The sequence below is a fragment of the Vidua macroura genome, chromosome 24 (assembly GCF_024509145.1).
Source record: "Vidua macroura isolate BioBank_ID:100142 chromosome 24, ASM2450914v1, whole genome shotgun sequence".
Classification (NCBI taxonomy): domain Eukaryota; kingdom Metazoa; phylum Chordata; class Aves; order Passeriformes; family Viduidae; genus Vidua; species Vidua macroura.
In genome coordinates this window covers 6,299,622-6,322,452 of record NC_071594.1, presented here as the reverse complement: position 1 = coordinate 6,322,452, position 22,831 = coordinate 6,299,622, and the positions used below count along the sequence as shown (strand labels likewise).

At 53.8% G+C, this 22,831-nt stretch overlaps 1 protein-coding gene across 5 annotated transcripts in view; it reads right to left on the bottom strand.

Moving 5' to 3' along the window:
- ANKS1A (ankyrin repeat and sterile alpha motif domain containing 1A) overlaps positions 1 to 22,831 on the bottom strand; it is a 72,347-nt gene that overhangs the window by 5,954 nt on the left and 43,562 nt on the right. For all 5 annotated transcript variants that reach the window (XM_053998055.1, XM_053998053.1, XM_053998054.1 and 2 more), the window contains 11 exons: positions 19,932 to 19,998; positions 16,159 to 16,265; positions 5,030 to 5,128; positions 4,529 to 4,681; positions 4,322 to 4,429; positions 2,502 to 2,660; positions 2,044 to 2,169; positions 1,839 to 1,910; positions 1,389 to 1,475; positions 899 to 1,036; positions 97 to 267 (listed from right to left, as the gene is read on the bottom strand). In XM_053998055.1, coding sequence (XP_053854030.1) covers positions 97 to 267; positions 899 to 1,036; positions 1,389 to 1,475; positions 1,839 to 1,910; positions 2,044 to 2,169; positions 2,502 to 2,660; positions 4,322 to 4,429; positions 4,529 to 4,681; positions 5,030 to 5,128; positions 16,159 to 16,265; positions 19,932 to 19,998 — 1,287 coding nt within the window. The remainder of the gene's footprint in view (positions 1 to 96; positions 268 to 898; positions 1,037 to 1,388; positions 1,476 to 1,838; positions 1,911 to 2,043; positions 2,170 to 2,501; positions 2,661 to 4,321; positions 4,430 to 4,528; positions 4,682 to 5,029; positions 5,129 to 16,158; positions 16,266 to 19,931; positions 19,999 to 22,831) is intronic.

Here is a 22,831-nt window from a genome sequence, read left to right as displayed (position 1 = left end):
GTAGGACAAGCACCTGGACCACATCTGGGCTCCCCCCACCACCCAGGTGCCCACAAGAAGCCCCAGCTCAGCCCAGCTCTGCCCACACCCACGTACCGCGGATTTCCTCATGCCTGCTCGTGGTTTAGGCACCGGTTTGGAAGATTTTGTTTCAATCATTTCTCCTGCTCCAGCACCCAGAGGCTTTGCTCTCTGGGCTTGCAGGGCGAGCTGGTAGGCGACCTCGAATGCCTGCCCCAACGTGAGGATGATCTCGTACGTCAGGTTCTTTGAGAGAACACAGAGAACACAAAGATGTCAGATCACCCTGTACACAGTCCCCCTGGGACCCTTCTGGTGCTCAGAAGCTGCCCTGGGGTCACAGACCTTCCCATCAGGTCACATCCTGCTGTATCCCTGGCAAAGCCACTGAGCTCCAGATATGGGGGAGTTGGGGCCACGCTGCCTGCCCCAGGGCCCCCTGCCCACCTGTAAAGCCCCACCAGCACTGCAGTTCAGCAGCATAAAGAAAAATAACCCAAAAGTCTTGTGCAATTTTGATTCTGCCCAAATATAAAAGCAAATCACACTTCTACCTTCTCTGAGTTGTTAAATCAGCCCATTATGCTCAACATAATTGAGAGCATGTTAGGGGTTTGTGCACGGCACATTCCCCAGGAGAGAAAGCTCCTGCCCTGCTTTATTCAGCGCTGGAAACAGCAGTAATGAAACCAGACAAATAGTTTCTTTGTCCACAGAGATTCCATGCCACAGTACAGGCATGGAACCAAGACTACTTTATGGTAAAAATGGGTGAAAGAACCCCAGAAAGGAGCAGTCTGTGATTAGCCAATAAAGCTGAGGGATGAAACAAATGGGCAGTGAAGGACCAGGAGATGTGACATGACAATGCACTCACCACATCCACAGTGCTAAAGACATGGCAGTAGTGATGGCTGGTCTGCAGGTCCTTGGTGATGTAGGCAAATGTGCAGAGATCCTCAGGGTCCTGAGCAGCACAGGAGATGTTCCGGATCTCGTGCTCAGCAATGACATTCTGCCGGGGTCAACCACAAGCACCCGTCACCCTTCTGGGGATGGCAAATACACCCGGCAAACAGTGGCTGTGGAGGGTGTCTGGGGACAGGGAAGGGCAGTCTCCCAGCCAGACCAGTCCCAGCTCCCTCCCATGGCAGGAATAAATGGCAGCATGGTCCACAAGCAGCCAGTCTGCCAAGCCTTTGGCACTCAGGTGATTATCACCACCTTGGTATTCTCCCCCAGCCCCAGAAGCTCCCCAGGACCAGCTGTGGCTTCTGGAGCCACAAAAAGTGACCTGCAGCCCCCAGGCAAGTGGGACTGCAGGCTGTGTCCCTCCAGACACCCACTTTGAGGCATCTACAGCTCACCTTGTTGGAGGCATCGATGAACTTCACCCCTTTGTATGTGATGGACAGGATTATGGTTGGGATCTTCTTCATGTGCTCCGTAGATTTCTTTAGAAATGAGAACATTCAAGTGACCAACTATGAATGGATGCTCCCTCTTCACCCCCACCCCAGCCCACACCCCTCCAGAGACCCCCAAGCCTGTACAGGAAGTTTTGGGGATCTGAGACCAGGAGGAGGAAAGTTAACTCCTGGAGGAAGCAGAGGGGAAGAGACAAGGACCTGAAGAGAACCCTGCCACCACTTCCCCAGTGAAAACTGGGAACAATGCTGAGAAGGGGCAGTTCACCAGAGACAGTGGCACTGCCTGTTGGTGGACAGGGTTTGGGGAACCACTGAGGTCCCCCCTCCCCAACCCACATCATCCCCCACAGGCTGCAATTTAAGCCCCCGGCCCCAGGGTCTCCGTACCCTCATCTTGGCACAGGCGTCCTGGGTGGACTCTGTCCCTCGGAGGTCTTTGATCAACATGGAGCCCAAGTACTGCGTGAAGGAGGGAGAGATGTTAAATCCTGCCAATCCCAAGGCAACGACACTGCCCTGAGACCCCATGCTCAACAGCCTGAGCCCCAGAGCCTCCTCATCCTTGCCACCCCCACAAAGCAAAGCCACTTACGTTGGCCTCGTACCCGCAGGACTCGAAGATGAGCTTCTCGGGCTGGTGCTGCCAGTTTTGAACAGGGGCATATGGGGCTGCCAGGCTGGGGGGGCGCAGGGTGAGCCTGGACTCCCGACGGTCCTCCTGCATGGGAAGAAGCATGGATGTGAAGCCACGATGGGTTGGAGCAGCTCTCAGTGGGGCTCTTTGAGCTGAGGGGATTGAGGATGGCAATGGCCAAATCCCCCAGGAGCTTGGTGGAGGTAGCACATGGGGTTAAGGTGCCAGTGCTGATGGAAGTGTGAGCCATCCATTTCTGAGGTGAAACTGAGGCATAAAGGAGCTGCTGACTCTAATGTCTGAGGGAAGCTGAGTGTGACCAGCTCCCTCCCTGCATCATCCTCCCTTCTCCCTGGCTCCAGAGATGGGGGAGCCTGTGCAGAGGGCCCCCAGGACACACAAGAACACCCACTAACCTGTGCTTTGTAGCGCTCAACTCTGGAGTAAGGATCAGTGCCACGATCGTGTTGCCTCTTGGCAGTGTCCCCAGAGGGCAGCAGGAGATCAGCAGATCTGCCTGTGCAGGAGTCGTTCTGGCTCAGGGGAGACGACGTCTGCGACATCAAATCCTGGCACTGGAAGGAGCAGACACCGCAAAGGGACCCAGTCAGCTAGGGCTGTGCTGTGCCCCCCATCACTCCCTCTACATTGCCCAACACAGGGTGCATTGAGTGGACTAACGGGGTCAGCTCCTGCCTCAGTGCCAATCCCACCCTTTACCTTCTGCATGAGACACCTGATTTACTCCAGGATGGTTTCAGCCATGTACTCAGCCCTTTGTGCCCAGCGCGCCTCTGAGAGCTCACCCCAGGAGAGCAGGGGACACGCTGGGCTGGGGGCAAGGTGATTCCAGAGGGGTGGGCTCCCTAAAACACTAAGCTAAGCACCCGAGGGCGATGATGATCAGCCACCCCAGCAGAGGAGCCCCGGGAGCCGCCGCCAGAGCGCGCCCTGGGCGCGCAGGCACGGCCAGAGCCTCGGCACAGCTGTGGCCGCATTAGTCCCATTCAACCCACTCGCTTGATTTGCCATTGACGTCCGCCCGCCTCCCGCGCCGCAGCCAGCGCTGGAGCTCACCAGCTGCAGCGCCAGGAAATGCTGCAAATGGCCCATTCTCCCAGCCAGCCTCCCCGGGCAGCATCTCAATCAGCTGAGCCCCATGGAGCAGCCTCTCCCTGCCTCAGCCCCCGCTGTGCCTTCAGTCTCGCCCGGCTCACGGTGCAGATCCTTTCCTGGCTGCTGGTCCCCCCATGCTCCTCTGCCTGGCACAGGGCACTGAGCAGTGGGTCTGTACTGGGCACCCTCCCAGTGCAGCAGCAGTGTGAACTCTCTCTGTTCTCACACTTGAACCCGGTTCCTAAAAAATCCCGTGTCAGCAAGCAGGGCACAGCAGCCCAACTCGCTTCAGCTGAGGCTGTTTGGGTTGGAAAGCCTTGGGAATCCAAGAGGGCAGAGCTCTGCAGCAGGGCAAGGACCAGATGTTCAGGTTGGGTAAACTCTAATCACTCCAATTCCTGCTCCAGGAAGCTGATTAGCAATCTCTGGGAGGAGGCAGCACGACATGCTACCCCATTCCTGAGATCAGGGTTGCTCTGAGCCCAGCAGCTTTTGCCAAACTCAGCTCTCAAAAGCCAGTTTTCAGGAAGAATGGGGAATGTGATGCTTCCCTCCCAGCCAAGCCCCGTAATAAGGGCCTGACATCCAAATGCTGCCACTCCTGCAGCAAAAATCAACATCCACACATCTTGTCGAGTGTTATTTGGCAGCGAGAGCGGGAGCTCTCAGCAGCCCAGCCGAGCCAGGGAGAGGGCTCTGGATCCCAAGGGTGCAATCAAACACCAAGTCCCAGCTGCAGCCCCTCTCCAGCTGGGCTGGGTCACTCCTGCCTGCTGAAAGCTCCCACATCTCTGACCAGGAAACAAGGGTAAGAAAGTGGGCTCAGAGCTCCCTTCTGTGCAGGGCAGAGGTGGGAGTGGCACCCTGCACCCTTTCAGTGCAGGCACCTGATCCCAAGGGGCAGCCTGACCTTTCCTATGAGGTCAGCATCCAGAGGCTGATGTGCAAGGGCTGGAATTATCTTGCCCCACTCACTGCAAGGCTGCCCCTGCACAAGTATTTGCTGTCTGGGTGGCTGGAGAGGATGAGGTGAGCAGCTGTATGGCCACCACTGGCCATGGCCAGATTTCTCCCAGCACTGACACACGAGGCAGGCAGGGAGCCAGGAGCAGGGACTCACTCTCAGCTGCGAGAACCGTGGTGGCTTGGCTGGTGGCTCCTCGTAGGGTCTGTCTGCCAGCGAGGCGATGATCCTCTTCCGATGGCCCAGCAGGTTCACTTTCAGCACCTGCAGGGAGAGATCACGGTCACCATGGGCACAGAGCTACTCTGAGAGACTTGTAGCAAGTCCCAGCCCCAGGGAACACAGGGGAGGGGTGACACTCACGTTTACTATCTCAAGCTCCCAGAGGTTTTTCACAGTGTCAATAGAGCTGTAGCCACTCGAGAGGAAGGACTGGATGTAATCCTGCAGCCCCAGGGAGTCGAGCCATGCAGGAACTGATGGCTGGCTATTCCCATCACAGCCCAGGGGTTTCAACTGTGAAAGCACAAGAAAGGTGTTAAAAGCTGCAGGAGCTCGGCTCCCAAGGGATATGGGATCAATGAAAATCAGTTTACAGGCCATCACCATCTTCACTAGCCAGTAGCAAAAGCACTGTACAAACAAAAACGTGCTTGGGATCAAGACTGGCAGGAGGAACAGTCCCAGCATGGAGCTACCACCATCCACATAGCCTGGAAGTGCAGTATACTCCTCCTCCTCCTCCTCCTCCCTGCTATTCCCCAAACCCTTCCCACAGCCCCGGAGATGCAGGGTCTGGCTTTTGTTTCCCCTGTGCTCACAGCCATGCTTGGCAATGCCCATCCATCCTCGGCTGGTGCTGACCTTGGGGAGGGAGCGAGCGGCCTGGAGCAGCTTCCGGCGGTGCTGCGGGTCACCGATCCCGATATCCCGAAGGTCCTGGTCCTCCATGACATTACAGCCCTGTGGGGACAGCAGGGAGAGACATGGGAGCAGGGGCCACACAGGTGTGTGAATGGACGTCACACAGCTACAGCACCTTCCTGACTTGACCTCCAGCACATCCTGGCAGCAGGAGGAGGAGGAGGAAGAGGAGAAGGATAAAGAAGGCTTCCAAGGCTGGGAGCTCTGCCCCATGTACCGACCTTGGGCACAGAGAGGGCTGACACGAGCAGAGCTGCAGCACAAGAGCACTGCCCTCCCCTCCCTGCTCCGGAGCTGCTTCCAGCCTTTAGCCCCGGGGCATGGCCATGGCTTACAGCCACCTCCCGTGGGATTCGACACACAGAGGCTTTAAACGTGCTGTAACAGTGCCCAGGCAAACCCCAGCCCCCTCCATGCCCGAGCAAGGGCTCTGGATTCTGCTCAACCTTCCTCCACGGCCACAGGGAAACCCGCACTGCTTTCCCTGGCAGCAGGGGAAGGTCAGGTGTCTCCTCTGGCCCCAGGCAGGGCCAGAGATGCTCCAGTCACCCCACTCTGTGCTGTTAAATCCATTTTCTGCCCCCTTCCCCCTGCAGAGCAGAAGCACACGGATTCCATCCCCCTTTAAAAGCCCCTGTCACAATCTGCTTCCCCGCCCTCCTACCTGGGCAGAGCTCAGCAGGACACGTCTCCCCACGCCTGGCAGAGCCACGCTGCTGTGAGACTGAAGGCTCCAGCTCGAGCCCGGACCCCCTCCCTGGCCCTGCCTCCCTCTGCTCCCCAGAGAGCCCCAGCAGGTGTGCGCCGACAGCGCTTCACTGTTCCACATTCTGGTTTTATAAGAGAAACCCAATTAAGGCCGGCTGCAGGGAAGGTGAGGGCAGGTGAGATTGCCAGGCACCCTCCATAAAGGGCAGCAAGGGTTTCCTGCCCCTTCCCATCCACGCTTTCGTGGGATTTCAGCACGTGTGCTTTGCTGAGTGCTACCTGCTTTAAGTGCAGCGAGCTGCCCCAGAGCTGTCCTTGCTCCCGGCCATGCCAGCAGCTGCTCTGCTCCTGCCAGGCAGCATCACTGCCACTTCCATGGCAGGTGTGGTGAAGCAGAGCAGGATGGCACATGGCTCTCCACCCAGGAGCTGCTCTTCCCTCCACCACAGAGGAGTGTTCAGGGAAACGGGGAATTAACAGCAGAGGTAAGAGATGCCCAGAGATCTCTCTGCCACGAGGGAGAGCTGCCCTGCAGCCCAGACTGCTCATTTAGCAAACAGCAAATGAGCAGTGGGTGGCAGGAGGCAGAGACCTCAACACCCCCTGACAGGGCTCCTCTGCCTCCCCCTCCCTTGGCAGGTCAGATCCCACACACTTCATTCCTGGAGAGCTGGGAGGGGACAGGAGAGCAGAGCCTGAGCTGACAGCCAAGGCACAAAGGCATTTATTTGTCTAAGAGTTGTTTAAACAACAGAGAAGTCGGGACTAAATGGTTCTGCAGCCCACGGTGGGGGTGGGGGGGTTCATTCTGTGTTTTCCCAAAGGCCAGTTCACAGACAGTTGGGGCCATTGTGGGGGGAAGAGCTACTGCCACTGCCCCAGAGTCCCTGTGCACACCAGACCATGGCCAGACCCATCTGCCCTGCACCCCACAGCCTGTGAGCGAGGCCAAGGGACACCAAGGGCTCACCTGAGAGGTGACATTGCACACCAGGAGCTGTGAGAGGATGGAACCACATCACATGAACTGTTCTGCACCCTTCAAGTGCACACAATCAGTGAGTAACAAGAGGCAGGTTGTTGCTGAAAGCTCCAGGCTGCCCATTTGGTGCACAAGCTGCAACTCTCTTGGACTGGGAACAAACTCCCAGCGATTAACACAAGGAGCTGCTGCTGCCAGGGCAGTGACCTCCAGCTGGTGGGCAGCAGCATCCCACCAGAAAGATGGAAACATCCCCTCCCTTTTCTTGTTCATGAATTTTAAGCCAAAGAGCCACATTTAATGTGCATTCCTGTAACAGCAGGGGATTGTGTGCTCAGCTCCGGGGAGGAGGGAAGGGATTAATGGGGATTAACTCTCCTGACAGACACCTCACCTGGCAGGAATGCAGAATTCATCTCCCAGAGAGAGATGGCTTGGAAAGGGCTTTTTGAAATGGACAAAGAGGGCCAGAGCAAATGATGGGATTTCTCTCATATGTTTGGAAAGCAAAGTATTACTGCCCTGAGAAGGGGAGGAACAGGGAGGGACTGAAGTGCCCACAGCATGGCACACCTCAGGTACCTGAAACCTGCAGTTCCCAATGCCTGGGCCTGCTCTGCTCCCCTGACCTGCCCACCTTGGTACTCTGTGGCTCCATCCCCCTGCAGAGAGCCAGGGCTGAGGCTGGGGTAGTGCAGGAAAGATGCTGGCAAGGGCAGAGCTCACAGCCAGCCCTTCCCTTTGTGCCACCGGGACAGCGGGAACACTCAGCAGCCAAATGAGCTGTGACAATGGCGATGTGTAATTTTCATGTATAAAAACTAAACAAGCTTGCTGATCCTATTTACACTTTCACTCATGCTCACTTTCCAGTGTTGAGCCCTTTTTGGTGCTAATCCCCTTTGGCATGGCTGTGATCCCACACAAGCAGCACAGAGCTGGTGGCTCTCGCTCTCCCACAGGGCACCAAGGCAGGGCAGTAGGTGTTCTCCCACCTTTGGCATCTCAAATTAGAAGAAAATTGCTTGCTTTGTAGCAAGGACACAAGGTAGTTAAACACTGTGAAGCCTACAGCTTTCTCCTGCACTCCTTATTTTTATGTGTCACATTAAATTCCCTCGGTGGCAGTCTGTATTCTCTGGGTCCTTAACAAGGATAGACAAAGCATAGCAGCTCTGAACAAATCATTCCAGCCCCTGGTGCAGGAGAAATGTCCTTCAAACCCATCTGGATTTCAGCTCCCATGGAAAACAATAATCTGCCACTAAAAGAGAATTAAATACAAAGACACTGGAGATCTTTTAACCTTTGCCAGCCACATAGAGGAGCCAGACTTTAAACCTGTCTGCACTCAACACGCCCTCAGGCAAGAGCCAAGGAGCAGAGCTGCTCTGCACGGGCCACTGCTGCTTTTTGGTTTTACCCAAAGGTTCCCTTTGGTGCTGGCCACAGGCAGATGCCACCTCCCAGTGCCCTCTGAGGGCACAGGACAGCCCCAGCTCCCACCAATCCCTCCCCAGGTCCTCTGAGGACGGGCTCAGTGGGGAGAGCAGGGCTCTGGGATGTGCTCTGCCATCAGCCCAGTCCTCCAGGTGCCTCCAGCAGCAGCCTCAGAGATGCCAATTAGAATCAAAAAGACTTTCCCAAGACGTATTTCCAATTTTATTCCTTGTGACAAGTGTTTTTACCTTGCACATTCCTCCTGGGCGCCCCAGCTCTGTGGGGCTGAGCAGAGCGAGGGAGGCCCAGGGCTGGCCCGGGCCAGAGCCCTCACTGTCACCCACATTTTGGGGCAGTAAGGGACACCCAACAGCTCCTTCATCCCAACATCTCACCATGTGCTCTGTCAGGAACCAGCCCCTGCCTGGGCTCAGCCTGGGGCAGAGCAACTTTGGCTCTGCCAAAGAGCTGAAGCATCAGCCCAGTCAGACCCCTGGAAGTGGGCAGGCTGAGTGCCACCCTGGGTCCCAGCTGGCACAGACTGGCTGCCAGGCAGAGGGACCTTCATCCCCCAACCTGGCCTTCAGCTTCCTCCGAGCCAAACTGAGCCCCCTCCACGGAGAGGCACAAATACACACCACCACGAGGGACACTCCTGACCCCTGTCCCTGCCCTCCACGCCGCCCCGAGGGAGGGCAGGGAGCTGCCAGTGTCCCCACTGGGAGCCCTGCAGGGCGCTGCTGCAGCCGACCTGCCTGCAGAGACACGAGTTCTTGGAAAAAGGTTTGGCTTTGGTCACGCCTCAGTGCCTGCACTGTAGTTAAACAGCCTGTGAGGCTCCAGGTTGCTCATTAAAGGAAGAAAAAACAGTCAGAGGTTACCTGGCAGAAGGCAGCGTCCTCTCCTGCTACCGAGGTGACCCCAAAGTGACTGAGCCAGAGGCAGCGCTGCCGAAATCCGCCAGATTCTTCCTCCAGCAGGACACTCTGCAGGCACTTAACTACCCAATTTTCAGATGCTGCTTCTTCCCCAGAGCCTGGCGTCCGTCCACGCTCCCGTTCCAGCTAAGGAAGGGCCCGAGGCAGCGAGTGTTCCGTGCAGGACGCGTGGCTGGGCCGGCAGCGGATGGACCCCGACGCCAGCGCTGCTGCGAGCACACCCTGCACGGGCAGCCACGGGCAGGACGGGGCCAGCACGGGTCTGCTGTCGAAAGCAACAGATGCAAAACCCAAACACAGCGTTCCCAGACTCCAAAGGCTCCTGCAGACATCCCAAGCAGAGAGACAGCTGAAGGCTCTCTGTGCATACAAAGTGCACACAAAGCTCTTTTTCTTTTTCCCCTCAGTGCAGTCGAGGCAATTTGCATCTTGTTGAAGATTCTGCTGTCACTGCTATTGCTCTGCTTTTGGCAGTCTGGAGGTGGGAGACAAAGACGTGTCCAGCTCACAGCTGGGCACACCCAGATCTCAGAGCAGGGGGACCCCATTTGGTCATACAAATCTGTGTTTGTAATTGGCCTTGTCATTTGTGGAGTTTGGTGCCTTCCCTTAAAGTCTGCAGTCTGGAGTACTTGAGAGGAAAGCAGGGGAAAGGATCTGTTTGGCCACAGGCTGATGATGAAGCCCCAGCTCTTCACAGAGTATCGATGGGGAAAGGGGCTCACACACAAAACCCTACAATAAATCTGAGATTAGCACACAGCCACTTCATTTTTAATTTTCTTCCCCATGCAGACTGGCAGTGTGACAATGGCAACGGAGGGAATCGGTCATGGTTGTCAAGTTCAGGCAATTTTATTGAGAGGAAAAAAAAAATTTAACTGCAACTTTAATGGTTTTTTTAATGTTTATGGGGCCTGGAGCTACTAATGAATCAAACTTAAGTATCCTCTAAATTGCCAGTTCTGGTCCACCCACTTTGCTCCTCAAAATCCACTCCAACCTCTCTGCTCCCCGTGGAGTCCATTCCTATTATCTGGGGAGCTTTGGCAAAGCTCTGCCACATTTCCCAAGATCCTCAAACTTCCTTCAACCCCAGATCTCTGCATGCCTCTGCTCTCACCATTCTCTTGCAGAGACAACCCAAACCATGGTGGATAAAGCACAGTCCTTGGGAACCTCTCAAGGACCAGCCAGAAGCCACTGGGGAGATGTCAAACAAAATTCATTTAATTGAATGAAGCGATTCCCACTCAGGGGCTTGGCAGAGACCCTTACCCCAGGGTCCAGCTCCACTCTTAGGGGCTCATTTAGTGCTGCACAGTCAGTCTGGGGACACTGGCACGTGTTCCTGGGGGCTGACAGCAGTGACCAAATCCAGAAACAGCCACCCAGAGCTTCTGCCCAGCTGAGGAGAGCTTGCTCCAACCTGACACAGCCCAGGCATGAGCTACACAGATCTCACCTGAGTCTGCACGTAAATCCCTGCACCAGCTGTGGTCAGGCCATGTTCTTGCTGTGTTTCAACAAGAGCAGATGCAGTAAAACCCTATCAGGGGTCTCTGGTGGCTCCCCACAGATCATTCCTGGGTGAAAACCGCTACTGGAATGTGTCAGTGCAGTTTTCCCCGAATGGCTACTATAAAATGACAAGTTCTATATGAAAATAGAAAAAAGCTCTGGGGCAGACACATTCCCAGAGCATGTCCAAAGCCTGGCTGCTGCCCAGGGGACCAGCAGCTGCGTGCCAAGCTGGGCCATTCGGAACTGGATCAGGCAGAGCTGAGCAACTGAGGACACAGGAGATGCCAGTGCTGCAGCAGGGCAGGCACCAGGTGAGAACGAGGATCGTGCAGATGTCAGCCCACACCCAAATCCCAGGATCTGAAGAGCAAAGGAGACCTGGCTTTGTCAGATGTGGACTGGGGCTGTCCTCGGCCTGGGAAGGCACGAGAGCTGCCGAGCTTGGCTCACACCCCCAGCCAAGGTGAGCCAACCTGAGCCAAGGCCTCAACTCCACATTTATCCTGGTTTTGCCTGCACACACAGAGAGGAGAAGGGGAAGGAAAGTCTGTTCTGTTAGTGAACAACACCGCAGGCTAATCTAACACGGCCCTGAATTGCATTTAATCACATTAATGTCAGTACTCTAAATTATTTGCAGACACCCCATTCTTCCACCACCATCATTTTTCTACCACTTCTCCCCAATTATAAAAAAATAAATAAAATCCCCCAGAGGAGCCCAGGGCACTACATGCAGAGAACAGATTTCCCTTTCTGACGCTGTCTCATTGAATCAGCATTAGCTGCTTTCCACACACTCCATGGGAATCCAGGCTTGAACAATAAAAAAAAGCCATAAAAAATGGTTTATGTTCTCTTTTACCTGCTCATTTGTGAATCAAAATATCTTTGAACTGAATAAAAAGTTCAACTCCAAAACACTGGTACAACTGCCAGAGCACGCGGGGTTCGCCCTTCTCAGATGTCAGCCCAGGGGAAGCTGTCGGGGCAGCAGCAAGATCCCGCCCTCCAGGGGAAGGGGAAAGCTTTTGCAAGCATCACAGATACATTTATGGGATCCGTGGGATCACAAAACACCGTGTGAGGGAACAGGTAATGGCATTTCCTTCCCACTTCTGTGGAGGAATTCTACCATCAATTACTGCAATTCCTTCTCGTTACAGTGGCCATGTCCTTGCCCTCTCCAGACGGGCAAAGTCCAGCCTGCTGTTTCCCTGGGTTAATCTCTGTTTGCTGCAGGGACCAGGAATGCACTGGGCATCCCAAAATCAATTTCCTGTGGATTTTGGACTTCCCAAAAGGGGCATCTGTGGCAGATGCACTGGTGAGCACAGCAGACATGATGGGGCCAAGCTCCAAGAGCAGCACAATCCCTCTTGGTCCATATTCCTGTGACATTTTTCCTGCTCTCCCAGCTCATGGCCCGCCAAGGACAATTAAATCCATTTATTGTGCACTTTTCTGGGTGACACTTCTCACTCACTGCTGCAGTTTTGTGATCTGACCTTTCATTTCCCTCCTCTGGTGAGGGATGAGGCAATGAGGCTCCTGGAACTCGGCACATGCTACGGGGCCACATTCCTCCACGTGGGAGGCAGCAGTGCTGCTCCTCCTGGGTGGTGGGGTGGGCATTCCTGGTTCACTGGAGCTGCTCACATTTGGCAGGCAATGCTGCTGAGGGTTTTATCCTACTTGCAGAGCTGTATTTTTGCTAAGTCAAGGACAACAGAGCCACTGCCAGCAGCTTCGCCTCGGTTGTGCTCACCCACCGCACAAATAAACTTTCCCCTCTGATGAAGGAATCCCAGCGGGCTGCGGAGCAGAGGAGGAGGATTGGAAGCACTATCTCCACTTGAGCTGTTCCCAATCCCAGCTGCCTGCACAGGCTGCTGCCCAATTCCAGCTCCATATGAAAAGCAGCAGCTGAGTGTCCCAGTCCGACTGCCCCGTGGCAGTGCTGCTGGCCATGAAGGTCACTCAGTAATGCAGAGGGTGAGGAAAGAAGCTGCCCCCCCCTTGGACAGCGGGTTTGTGCTTGAGAGAGGCAGAGTAACAGGGAAAGCCTCTTCCCTGCCTTGTCCATAAACACAGCGTGGCTACTGTAGGAAACTTGAAGGGAATATAAGAATTTCTGCAGACACTGAGATGTGGTCCCATATGCAGATGTGGGAAGAGAACTCCAATGTTTTGGAAAACTAAGCTACCTAAATCCATCTTTTATCACCCCTTTCTTCCCTCAACCAAGCCAAAAGATTACACAATCCAAGATCTGTGTAGACCTTGGTCCCTTCCCAGGAACACGTAGATGGACGAGGGCGCTCCAGCATCACGTCACTTCCACGTCCCAAAAATCTGCTGACTTGTGCCAGCAATACCCAGCCCCGAGGGAAGCCAGTGCTTGATCAAGATCAACTTTGTCCCAGATGCAGAGCTGGAGTTCCCAAGAGCAGAGAGGAGGCTCCAGAGCACCTTTCCACAGCACAGCCTGTGAGACACTCGTGGCTCCCACTGTCACCTGCAGGAGCTGTGGGTCCCCCATCCCCTCTCAGCTGCTGGTCACAGACCCTGAGAGGAGCAGGACCCTCATGCCCTCCCTGCTGCCCACTCCAGCTGCAGCCTGTCCAGTGAAGCGGCCGGCACGTGGCCGGAGCACAGCTAATCCCCTAATCCCCAGTTCCTGGAGTTCTGAAAATAACGGAATTATTATTTTTGGAAACAACACATGCTTTTGCCTTCCTATATTAACATCTTATTAAGAAGCCAAATATATTTACAGAGCACTTTTCAAACTCCCTTTACACACAGTGTGCTCATGAATCATTTCCCTACCTGGGTGTAAAGGCTCTTGTGACACGGGGCATAGCTTAACACAGGAGCCAGCTGAAAATACCCAGGGAATCAGAAATTCCTGAAAGCAGACCCAGCTGCAGTACAGGCCACCAGAGCACCAGCAAGCCCAGCACCCCCGGTCTGAGTCTCTTACAACCCTGTCCCACACCAGGGGCAAACAGGGCACTTTAAACCCTGGTTCTCCAGTGAAGAACAGCACCAGGCACCCCAGTGCCTCGTTAGACTGTTTTTAACCCTCCTCTGAGTTGCTTTCTACTACAGGCTGAGTATCTTCCTCAGTAATTAAAGGGCTCTTCTAGGACACTGCCCTGCTCTGTAGCTGCACGATCTCTGCACACTGAACATGCTTCTCCTGCAAAGCTCTTGGTTTGCCCCCCAAAAAGCACCTGGAGATCTCAGAGCAAAGGGAGCACCCTGGCACACCAGAACACCCTGCAGCTCTCTGAGCAGGGAGCAATGCAATGCAAAATCCTGCTCAGAAAACACGTGTTTTCATATCAAAGGGCTTCAGTTTCCTAGTTTGGGCTACTAAAACTTAATTAACCTCATAATCCACCTGGTGATTTGCAAGCCATTACCCAGCATTCTTTGGACCTTGAAATACTGAACACAGTGAGACCCTAAGAAGGGCTAATCCTTTCATAGAAACGGTTTAATTTTAGGAAAATAACACTCTTAGTTTGGAATATTCTCTGATAGAGACTGTAAAGGGCAGCCAATAAAGCAATGGCTGTGCAAAGAAGAGGACTGGGCAGCCCAACACTCAGAGCTTGGTGTCCTGAGCCGCTGCTCTGCCCAGCTTCAGTGTTCACAGCAGTTTTAATAATTCATCCAAGAACATCAAAAACACCACTAGAACCAAATGAACTACCTGTTCCTCACTTGTGCTCTATCTGAAGGTTTTGCTCCCTCAACGCCAGAAGCTGAAGGCAAGGAACAACACAGAAGGAAAGATTCTAAATAATTCAACTTTCCTGCTGTGCTAATATATTAGCTTGGAGTTCTCAGGGCTGGGATGAATGGATTTAAAGCCAGGGTTGGCATGGGTGCCAGGGTCAACTCCCTAGGAAAGGAGATAAGCAGCAAAATGGAAATCAGCTGGGGTTTGCACAAAATCTTTGTGAAATTATTTGACCTTTTAAATTTGAGGGGAATGAGGAAATGAGTGTCCCATCCCCTGAATCCAGCAGCAGCCAACTGCTGTACTCAGAGCAGCCACCCAGCACTGGACAGGGGAGAAAACATCCAGCCATGAAGAGAGCAAACCCTACCACGTACCCAACACCACCACACAGAGGGACACACAGAGGAACCTTTGTTACTGGAGTTTTGAGCTGAGTGGGGTCCATCACACCTGGGAAAGGTGTTCATCTGCAACTGCTGGGTGAGAGCAGCCACCGACCCCACAATGATGACAGATCCATCAGCAGGGGAACACAAGAGGATCTACAAGGTTATTTCATTTAAATTTGTTGTATCATCTCCAAACAGCACACAGGGATGTTGAACCCTCATACATCCCTGGCCAAGAGTCCACTGGGGTTTGGGACTGGCTGGGTGGGACACGGGGTGAAAAACACAGCAAACCCCAGCTCTGGAGGGGAGTGTTGGCCCTGCCAGGGGAAGGGAAAGCAAATGGCCTGGCTGCTTGCTGTGGAGACCAGGAGGCAAAGCTGGATAGACACCAGAACATTTATCCTCCTGGCCAGGTAATTTTTTAAAGTATAATTACACCCTGCCTTTAAGTAGCCCAACAGATGCTGCTCAGGTGCGTGTTTCCTTGAGCCTCCATCCATGCCCTTTCCAGGTTTCCTGTCCCTCATACCCTCCCCACCAGTGGTGGCCACTGTGTGCTCCCAAACCCCCTCACCCAGCCCACATCCTCCTGGTGTCACCTCTCTGCACTGTCCCCAGCACCAGAGATGTCACTGCTCCAAGGCAGGATGCTGCATTAGCCAAAATTACTTTTCCAAGGTTTGCATGAATTTTTTGTTACTTGCCAAACTTAAGAGTCCACATTTAAAAGTATTTCTTTAAGCCATGCAGGGAAGACCCCTCCTGCAGAACCAAGATTTTCCCTCCTTGCAGTTCATCCATCATTCCACACAAATTCTTGGATTTTAACACCATGATGCTTTAAGTTTCTAGACACTGGCTATTAAAACCCCTCAACCATGAGCATTACCATGTCGTCATCGTTAAGTCTCAGAGCCAGCAGTGTCAGTGCAATTAGGTACAGCTCATTAACATACTGCCTGCATGCTCTGAGCAAGTACAGTTCCAACAAGAGGTCTGCTGCCTCCTTCACAGCCCAGAGCACAGACTGCTCAGGGCTTCCATCAAAACACCAGCGAATTTCAGTTCCCATTTCTGGAGTAATTTCGACAGTAAAGATTTAGGGGGCAGATGAAATAAAATTTCCTATCAAAATTTTAGCGAGAAAACCAACAACACCCGAATTAAATGCGAAAACCCAACACAACCCTCATCTACTCCTTCTGCCCAACCTTCTGCACCCCCCAACACCATCGTGCCGGGCGGCAGAACCCGCACGGGGCATCGGCGCCGCGGGGAGCTTTGGCCAAGCCACTCCCCGGAGCCCGGGGTCCCTGCCGGGCACTCACCAGGAAGCGGACATCGTCGAAGCCGTTCAGGAGCAGCTTGCTCTCGTACTGCTGCAGGCCGATGGACTCCAGCCACTCCCCGACGCTCTGCTCCAGCATCCGCGAACCTGACGAGAGAGGAATCGGCAGCCGCTTGAACAGGGAGAAACCGTTCAGGCGGTAGCAGCGGCACTCTGAGGAGGACAGATGGCATTGCCACATCATAGTCATTACCATAAAGAAACTCAAAAAATTATGCTCAGAGTACAACAAATCAGCGGGCAGACAATTCCTCTTGTGTGCACAGAGCATGGACAACAAGCTCGCACTGCCTCCGCGGGCTCCGGGTGCAAATCTGTACTGCAGTTCACACTCAGAAAAGAAACTCCTCGCCCGGGCAAAGATTCAGAGGTGCTGCTGGGGCGCTGAGATCACAGGCACTGCTGTCAGGGCTTGAGAGTTCCTGGCCAGGCAAGCACATGAAGCCCAACCCCATAGGGATGTGGATCCACTCCTTGGCTCAGCGGAAGGGGGCGGGAGGAGAGCAGCAAACTTCCACCCGAGGCATTCCCAGGCAGTCGCAGGTGCGAGGGAAGGGAGCGGAGCTGTGCCAGTCCTCTCATCTGAACACCTCTGGACACAGCCCCGACTCAGCGGGGAGCACGGAGCAGCCTGAGAGAAAAGAGCTTCACGCAGCCGAGCCAGCTCGGACACGGTGGATGCTCGGGAAAGCAGCAGGAGCCCCGGCAGAGCGGCTGTCCGCGGGAAGACACGCAAGACAAAGGAAGCACAGACTGCAGCAGCGGAGAGGAAGGGCTTGTGCTCTTCCTCCCCAGCAGTCCTGAGAGAGGCAAACCATGGCAGGGGCTTCGTCTCGCTGTTACTGTGTTATTGGGACCTCAGGCTCACGTCTGGCAGCCCTGGCTCTGTCATTCTACCAGCGATCCGACTGCTTGGCATTCCAGCACACTGCCCGGACCTCTTGGCATTCCAGCACGCTGGCCCCAGAGAGCCCAGCCCCACCTCTGCACCGTGTGACAGCACAGCCAGGACGGTCTCCCCCAACACTGCTGGTCCTGCCAGGTGTTGGGCACGCACCTGGATTTGCCCTTCCTTCATTTTCTTCAGCCGAGCGCAGCCGCCGCATCGAGCCCCTCGCTCACACAGGGAGCAGCTCTGCAGGAAGGAGGCATTTCGGTTCCCTGCTTCCGAGCCACGGCAAAAGGAAAAAAGCAAATGCAAGCACACTCTCTCCTCTTCCTGCTGCAGCTCAAGTCCGAGCCATGCCCTGGCACCTCCCCCTCAGCCTCTGATAAAGGAGATTCCTCCCAACACCTATGGAAGCCCTGGCAGATGAGCTCTCCCTTCCCTCATCCCTGGGATCAGTCCAGTGACTTGTTACTCTCCTCTAGTAAAGCTCAAGACCTTAAGTATGACCAAAAAAAAAGTTCAGAGATCTCCTTTTCATCAGGGAATTTGCTATGCAAGACAGGCAGATTTCCAGGCTCCCTGGCACATCTGTTTCCAGCACGGATGCAAAGAAAAGGATGATCAGGAGACCCCCGTTTGCTTCTTCTGAACCTTCAGGTCAGCTGAAGCAGTTTGGTACCTTCCAGCCATCCCTGCCCACTGCGCTGCAATGGCTGCACACACAGAGCTCACGGTGTCATCTGCAGATTCCTGGGGTAATTCCTGCTGTCTGCTCCCGGAGGTTGCTCCTGTGCCGGTATTTGGGAGCGCTGGCCGGTCCTTCCAGCGCACGCGGCAACGCCGAGATCACAAAAGGCTTCTGCCTCCCTCCCCTGAGCCAGCCCATGCCCCGGGGCAGCAGCTAAGCCCGGACTGTGTGCCAGGAGCTCCTGCTCGCCAGGTCTCCATCCTCCCCTCCATCCTTTTCCCTGCCAGTCCCTGCGCTCCGCCGGCGGCTGCGGCGGCGGCTTTGTCTGAGCCGCGAGCCCCACGCCGTCCCTCCCTTCTCCTCATCCTCTCCCCCCTCCCAGTGCTCCCACCCGCCGGGAGGGAGGCAGCGCCTCTGTAACTCTCCAGTGGAAACCACTGACTCCTCAATATTTACTCGATGATGGACAACACGGCTTGGAGGTTTTAAAGAATGATGTCACAGGTCTGCTTCGACAGATCCCAGTGATTTGTGGCTGGCTCAGAATTAATTTATCAAGAGAGAGGTGAGGAAGTGCCCGCTGCCTACCACAGCATTCCTGGGAGCTGTCAGGGGGAATGAAACCACAGCACTCCTTCTCCTGAGCTCCTGAATTTAATTTTTAAAATTATTTACTCTAATCAGCCTTGCATGCACTTGTAAATACATTTCTGCTTTCAAAAGGGAAACCTACAGTGATACCAAGTGCAGGTTTTCTGTTTACAAAACCCTTTCAAGTCATGACAAAATGAAGAGAGGGAAGCGTTTGGAGGGAGGGAATGGAGGAGTTTCCTTTAAAAAGAGAACAGACACCTAAAACATCCCAGGCTGAAAACTAAGATGCCCCAAATACACCTGATATTTGTGTGTTACAAGGATGATACAAGAACAGAAGAATCACAGTACTTGTGCCCCCTGGCAAGATCCTGATCACAACTTCTGGCTGAAACAAACTCCTATTTCTCAGCTCCATCCTTCCCATTATGCTCCACATTCTGGGAATTCTGCAGCTGGCAGAGGGGGAACCAGTGGGCAGAGCTGGAATGATGAGTGCATTCCCAAAGCTGCAAGGCTCTTCTCAAGTCCCACAGCACAGCGAGGATGAGGCTGCACAGGAGGGATCCCAAACGGAGTGTGACAGAGCACAGCCCGTGGGAAAACCCCTGGCTCTGGGACAGGGCAGCTCCTGTGCAGCAGGGCTGCTCCAGGGTGTCCACCTTGCTGAGTGCTCCCTGCACAGCTCTGCAGGAGCCCTGGCTCTGCCTCTCCCCTCCATGTCAGACCCTTCCCTGGTGCTATCGATCCATCACAGCCTGAACCGGTGCGGGGAGGGCTGTCAGAGCAGGGAGCAAACCCACACAGAGCTTCAACTCCTCTGCAAAGCCACCTGATCCTGGAATGCAGAGCTGAATCAGGCTAAACTCCCACTGGGAACAGTGGGTTCCTCCTCACCTAAGCAAAAACCTGAGTGACAAATGGATACGAGGTGAGCTCTGTGACAGCCCGTGTGAGCTGCGTGTGCGGATCTGTATTAGCATCTCATCAGGAGGAGCTGCTGCCCATCCAGAGTCAGAGCTGTTCTGCTGCAGCAGAACAAAGGTGAAGGATTTAAAAGGACAGAATCCCCCGTGGTGGCAGCTCTCCAGCAAGCTCGAGTTTTGCTTTTGCTCACGACTCAAAGGCAGACAAGGGAATTCACATTTTAAGGGTTGTCCAAGAGCCTTGTTCAGTGGGTACCTGCAGGTGCACTTAGAAATGCTCAGGATCACCCTCCCCGAGGCACCTGGCAGATCAGGCACATGCAAAGGGCATTGCCACCATGGCACCCACACTGACCCACCACTGGCACCATCCAGCCCTGCCCAGCACAGCTGCTGCCCTCACAGAAAGAGCTGGGAGGAAAATCCTGCAGCTGCATTCTGTAAAATTAAAGGAATCTTCCCAAGGAGTGTAGAATTAAAATTGCAGGCAGCAGCATTGAGCATCATGTGGAAAACCAAGTCTGGTCCTCTTGGGCCAGAACATTCCTCTCCCTCCCAGAGCCAAAGCAGGTTAAAGACACTCACACACAGGAGCCAGCACCTTGTTTGTGTGCAGAGCATAGCCAGGACAGACAGACACATGCTGGGTACACTACCTGAGATCCTGTGCTGCTCCTGGGAAAAGTCAATGCCTTCACCGATGGAACTCATGATCTTTTCAATCTGGAAATAAAAAAAAAAAGCATGTGTTGCATTATTAATAAAGCTTCAGAAAAAGGTAAAAGCAGCTCAGGATTTCACCTCCCACGTGACAGCTGAAGAAATCCAAGAAAGGGTGTTAAGGTATCTCTGAACTAGAGGATGAGCACCTCCACTGGGCTTGAAATACAATTAACACCCATTTACTGGGAGATTTGAAAACAATCAGAATCCCAACACATATAGCAGAAATGGAAATAGGATCTAAAAAGAAACTCCAGTTAGGAGGGGTTTGGAGTCAGTGGACACATGGATCCTGTCCTAAGGCAAAAGCATTCTTTGCTCCTTGGCCCCTGGATGGAGCCAGGATTGAATGTGACCTTTGCTGGAACTTCTGGGAGACACCTGAGGCCTGCTGGATTCATTCCAACAAGAAGCACCAAAGCAGATGGTTTTGACCCCCAAAGCAGCAAATGCTCTCCAGCAAAACCTTCGAATTTCACAGTGCCCTCAAGTACCATCAGGACATTATGGCCATGCAGGACTGGAGGGAAATACAGGGATGGTGCAGAACAAGCCCCATTCCCAGGAACACCAAGGGCCCTGGCACTTCTACTCCCTTCCATGGACAGACACTGCTGTAACCCTGAGCAATTGCAAGTTTGGGTCTTGAGGTCAATTCAGTTCAAGCTCCAGAAGTTTAAGGACATTAAACTTTGCAGATTGGTGTCCATCAGTTTCAGGACAAGGTACATCTCTGAGCTGGAGCTGCTCTTGTACCTTGTCTGGGAATCTCTAGCTGGATTCAAATTGCAAATTAACTCTGAGGCCAAGTTCCTTTGTTTCCATCGTGCTGCCCTCTCCTAATCTGAGAGAGACTTGATGCTGTCCAGGCTCAGCCCCCAGCACTGCCAGCTCTGCAGTCCCAGCACTGCCTTGAGGACTTGCAGGTGTCTCTGAAGCACTGAAACACCCGTGACCTTTTCCTCAAAAGCAGGGAATTGCTTTTGTGCTATATAAAACTGAATGGAAATGAAACAATCACGTGGCAGAGGATTACCTTTCCCAGCCCTCCTTTGCCAAGTGCTGCTCACAGTTAGGCACAGTCCCAGCTATTTCCATTAATGCAGAGGGAAATCCTGCCCTGCCCTCGGCTCTCCACGAGAAGCAAACACCTCAAACAGACTCACACACCACTTCAAACGTGGGTTTATGGCTGACCAGCTTGATTTAACTGTTAGGAGGCTGCAAAGAGAAGTATGAGGGGAAGGACAAACCTGGAGAGGGAACCACTGCTTTAGAGCATCCCTATCCTGTGCAGCCTTTCCTCAGCTGCACTCCAGCATGGACGTGGGGCTGAAGAGACGATACCTTGAAAATAACCTACACTACAGTTTTTTAGGCTGTTCTTTCCCACTGGTTAATTATTAAAATACAAAAATACCATGTTTAAATATAGCGCTGCAGCTCAGACTTAGTTGTAGCCTGAACACGCAGTTCTGATTTGTTTTGGCTTAACCTGTATTTTTCCACTGAAGCACCAAGTGCCCATCTCTGGTTGTGCTGTGGGGTCGGTTTGGGGTGGGGATTTTATGATTTATTTGTTTTACAGCCACAGAAACAAAACCATAAAATGCTTCCGCCTTTTAAATTAATACAACCATATCTGTTATCCCTGATGCAGAGGGGCAGCTGGCTCCATGTGGGACAGTGAGGGTGAGCCAGTGAGCCCTCAAACCCCACCAAGGAAGGAAAAACTCCTGCACAGCTGAAGTACTCTGGGAAAAGGAAAGTCTGCAAGGACAGGAGAGTGTCCCTCATTAACCCCATAGCAGGAATGTGTCTGGAAGGAGCTGTGGAGCAGTTACCAGGATTGGAGCTCTTGGATTTATTTTCACATTTGCCTACATTTGGTGAAAGATACAAACGCCCCAAAAAAAGGAGCTGGGTGCGGCCGGGAGTCCGGCCAGGGCTGGGGCGAGCTCTTCCAGGCAGGCAGGCGGCCATGGGAACGTAGCAACTGGCCAGTGACTCCAAAACAGAACCTGACTCAAAACAAACCATCCCGAGCAGAGGTCTGCTAACAGAGGAAGAGGGATTTGTTTGCAGAAGGCCAGCGAGGCCAAGCCAGCCTCGTGGCATGCCGAGGTCTGTCCTGCTGCAGGACAGGAGGCATTTCCACACCTCAGTGCTCGCAGTGCTCATGGCAGGAGCAGCCAATGGCTTCTTACAGGGGCAGGGTGCAGGATGTCTCCTCTAATCCCAGCCTGCAGGAGCAGCAGGGACCCAAAGGTGGATTGTGTAGAGGGCAGTGACCCCCATGTCCCCAAGGGCACACAGTGCCCTGCAGAGGCTCTGCTCCACAGCCAGCCCCATTCCACACCCTGCCCTGACCAATGCCAAGCCATGGTGTCCATACTGATCTCTCCAGCTTTTCTTCCCCAGCCACTGCTGAAGTTTGAAGCCAACGAATCCATTGAAAGAAACTGAGGGCCATTAAACCACCCCCCGTGCTTTTGTCCCCAGAATAAAGAGCTTCACACAACACAGGCTGTCTGCCCACACAGGGGGCAGGAGCCTCATTTGGACAGCACCAGACTGGCCATCACTCTGTCAGGGTGACACTCACCCAGTCTTGGAGGCACCTTGATGCTCCTGGAGCTTTCTGAAAGGGGCTTCATAAAACCTCACCTTACAGTCACCATCAGTGCAAACACAGAAGTTTGTTCTCAGTCTCTGCACGCAGCATCAGAGACTGCCAAGGACACAGCAAGGTCACCCTGAGAGAACTAAAATCACAGAATCCTCAAACACTTTGGGTTGGAAGGGCCATGAATCTCATTTTTAGGTTGGTGAC